The sequence below is a fragment of the Arachis ipaensis genome, chromosome B09 (genome assembly GCF_000816755.2).
Source record: "Arachis ipaensis cultivar K30076 chromosome B09, Araip1.1, whole genome shotgun sequence".
Taxonomy (NCBI): Eukaryota; Viridiplantae; Streptophyta; class Magnoliopsida; order Fabales; family Fabaceae; genus Arachis; species Arachis ipaensis.
Window position 1 is genome coordinate 22,580,533 of NC_029793.2, and position 2,916 is coordinate 22,583,448.

The 2,916-nt window shown below is 27.8% G+C and overlaps 1 protein-coding gene across 1 annotated transcript in view; it reads right to left on the reverse strand.

Annotated features, from left to right (window-relative positions):
- The window catches only part of LOC107618477 (long chain acyl-CoA synthetase 1), a 12,899-nt gene that overhangs the window by 6,332 nt on the left and 3,651 nt on the right, over window positions 1–2,916 (reverse strand). The window contains exons 3-10 of the mRNA XM_016320566.2: window positions 2,269–2,332; window positions 2,069–2,158; window positions 1,925–1,981; window positions 1,765–1,813; window positions 1,496–1,572; window positions 1,365–1,404; window positions 1,106–1,200; window positions 708–875 (exon numbers count right to left, since the gene is read on the reverse strand). Of these exons, the coding sequence (XP_016176052.1) occupies window positions 708–875; window positions 1,106–1,200; window positions 1,365–1,404; window positions 1,496–1,572; window positions 1,765–1,813; window positions 1,925–1,981; window positions 2,069–2,158; window positions 2,269–2,332 (640 nt within the window). The remainder of the gene's footprint in view (window positions 1–707; window positions 876–1,105; window positions 1,201–1,364; window positions 1,405–1,495; window positions 1,573–1,764; window positions 1,814–1,924; window positions 1,982–2,068; window positions 2,159–2,268; window positions 2,333–2,916) is intronic.

Below are 2,916 nucleotides of genomic sequence, written 5' to 3' on the forward strand. Positions count from 1 at the left end.
CAAAAAAAAAATTAAATCTCTAAAGTTTAAACATTTGAAACCTGAGTATAAGAATATTTATTGTGTTTTTTTTATCATAATTAAAAGAGTTTTTATTGTGTTCAAATTTTCAATTTTTTTACAATTATTTTAGATATTTCTTTTTATTACGTTTCAAATATTTCTTCTCACTAAGTTTTGGATAAAATTTTTTATTTGATTTTAAATATTTTTTTTATTTATTTACAACCCAACTAATACTTAATTTTTATTAGTTGATACTCTAATTAATTATCTAATATGATTGTTTATAGAATTTAGAATAATTAAATTAACAGGCCCACTAAAATGGCAATAAAATATCAGCCAACTTCAATCAATAATCAATTATTAGCTCACAGCGAAACAAATATACCACTCACTATTTTCTCTCTTTTATTATTTTTGAAAAATACCATTTTACTCTTTTTTCAATTTTTTTTCTTCATTCTTCTAACACCACAATTTCCAATCATCTACCGTCGTTGATGGCCAACCACTCTAAATTTTAAACTATAAAATTAGTTTTATTTTATTTCTCTTCCAAATATTTTTTTATTTGTATTTAGACTTTTTATTATTATGTTTAGTTTCAAACGTTTCTTTCTAATATTCATTTCTTTCTCACTAGACTTTTTTAAAATTAACAGTAGGTGAAGTAGCTAGCTAATATAAGCATGAGATTTTACCTTGTCTTCAAACTGTTCCAAGAAAAGATCCATGCCTCGTACTAAAGCAACAATATTTTCATGCGATAAAACAACACCTTTGGGGTCTCCACTTGTCCCACTTGTATACATTATAGTGCATATGTCTTGAGCACGAGGTGGATAAATCTCACATGGCTTTTCTTTTCCCTGTATGTACGGACAATAAATTGCACCAAAACATGTTCACAAATGTAAAACAATTCTATTAGTACCATATAGTAGTGTTTAGATTTTATTACCATATGTCATCTTAAAACACATTATAATTATTATCTTTGAAATTATGTCTCGAGAAAAGCTTTTCAAATACAATTAAAATACATTGTTGAATTATTATTATTATTTTTTATTGAATAAAAATCTCAATGTGGACCTACCATATGCAAGAACTCTTCCCAAGAATATGGCTTAATTCCGATTGCGGCTGCCTTATTTTTTTGTTCCTCTGTTAATGAAGTGAAGCACACCATTGCTGATGTCACCACAATCAAATTTCAGTTAAGTGCCTTATAATTTATAAATGTAGCACACAAATTAATTAAGAACAATACTATGTTAAAGACCGATATTTTAATTTGGTGAAAAATGAAAATAAATTTATTATTTGAAATTGAACTACTACCAAACCAATTTTACCTTTCAGTCGCTTAGCAGATATACAATCAGGTTTCAAAAGCTGCAAAATGAGAAATTTTATTATTGCTTCTGAATATATGCATGTGAATTCATCATGAACCATGTCATGAAAATTAAATGACCCTTATTACCTCTTTCACCTTCTTATCTTGGACGAAAACAATATCAACTTCTGCATGATCTATAATAAAATTAACAGCACCGGCGCCTGCATTTATGTTTAATTTCCATCGAATCAATAACAAATAACAAGAATCACCTAACAAATAAATTATTGAATGTGAAAGAGGTATACACAATTAGAGTTAACTATTGTTGTCTATAAATGAAGGTATACACAATTGAATGTGAATGTATAAAAATTAACGTTTTCAATGAAATCAATTCCCAAAAAACTTACCTAGAGTATCATAGAGAGGCACACAAATAAAGCTGTTGGCAGAACAAGCCTATAAACCATTGGTTATTAAACAGGATTATGAACCATATTAGCATTATTAATATTATTACTATTATGAAAAAAAAATAGAATACAATTGATTATTGAAATGTCATAATACCTCCATTGCCACTATCCATTGAGGACAGTTAGATCCATAAATTCCAATTCGAGAACCCTGTGATATGAACATTAATTTTCATAACTATCTACAAATAATTTTCTAATTAACAATGGAAATGTTTTCAAAGCATTATTCACTTACAGGTTCAGCACCGGAAGCTCTTAAAGCAGAACCAATATGCAGAACTTCATCATAAACTTCCTTATATGTTTTCCAAACATATGGTCCAAACTATTAACAACAACAAATTAAATCTTAAGGTTCTTGCCATGAGGTAGTACAGTAGTGATGCGCATTACAAAAATGGATTATTGACAAGAAAAAAAAAAGTAAAATAAAACCTTTTCATCGATAACTTTACGCCATCCCAGCATCCGATTTTTTGGATGTTTTTTGACAGAGACACTGCAATCATCAGAGAAAGATCACTTTAAGTCTTTCCCAAATTCATTTCATGAAACTGACAACACAAACGGATGAAAGAGAACGGAAGTAGCTAAAATTATTCAACCAAGACAATAATCTAAAATTATTTTGGATGAATTTGTTTATAAATACAGAACATCACTATAGCAATTAGAAGATATAAAATTGTGTTTGATAAATAAAATAAAAATATAATTTATTTTTGAATCCTGTTAAGAGCCAATAAAATATTTGTATAATGTGTATAATGGGCTGAGTTAAAAAATGAACATTACCCATATTATCTAGAATAAGCATTCGGGTACCAGGGATAATACACATTTCATAACTCTTGACCTTTCGGATCTAAGCTCTGATACCATGTCATGAAACCACTCATCCTAAAAGCTTAAACTGATAGGAAAAGGTAACACTAATGGTTATATTTCTAATACTGAATCGGACATCCCTAAACTTCCATTATACACATTGTACAGATATTCTATTGGCTCTCTATACTTCCTCTTTATTTTTTATTATTTTTATTAAGCTTTAAAAATTATATTTTTTAAAATTTTTTGTTT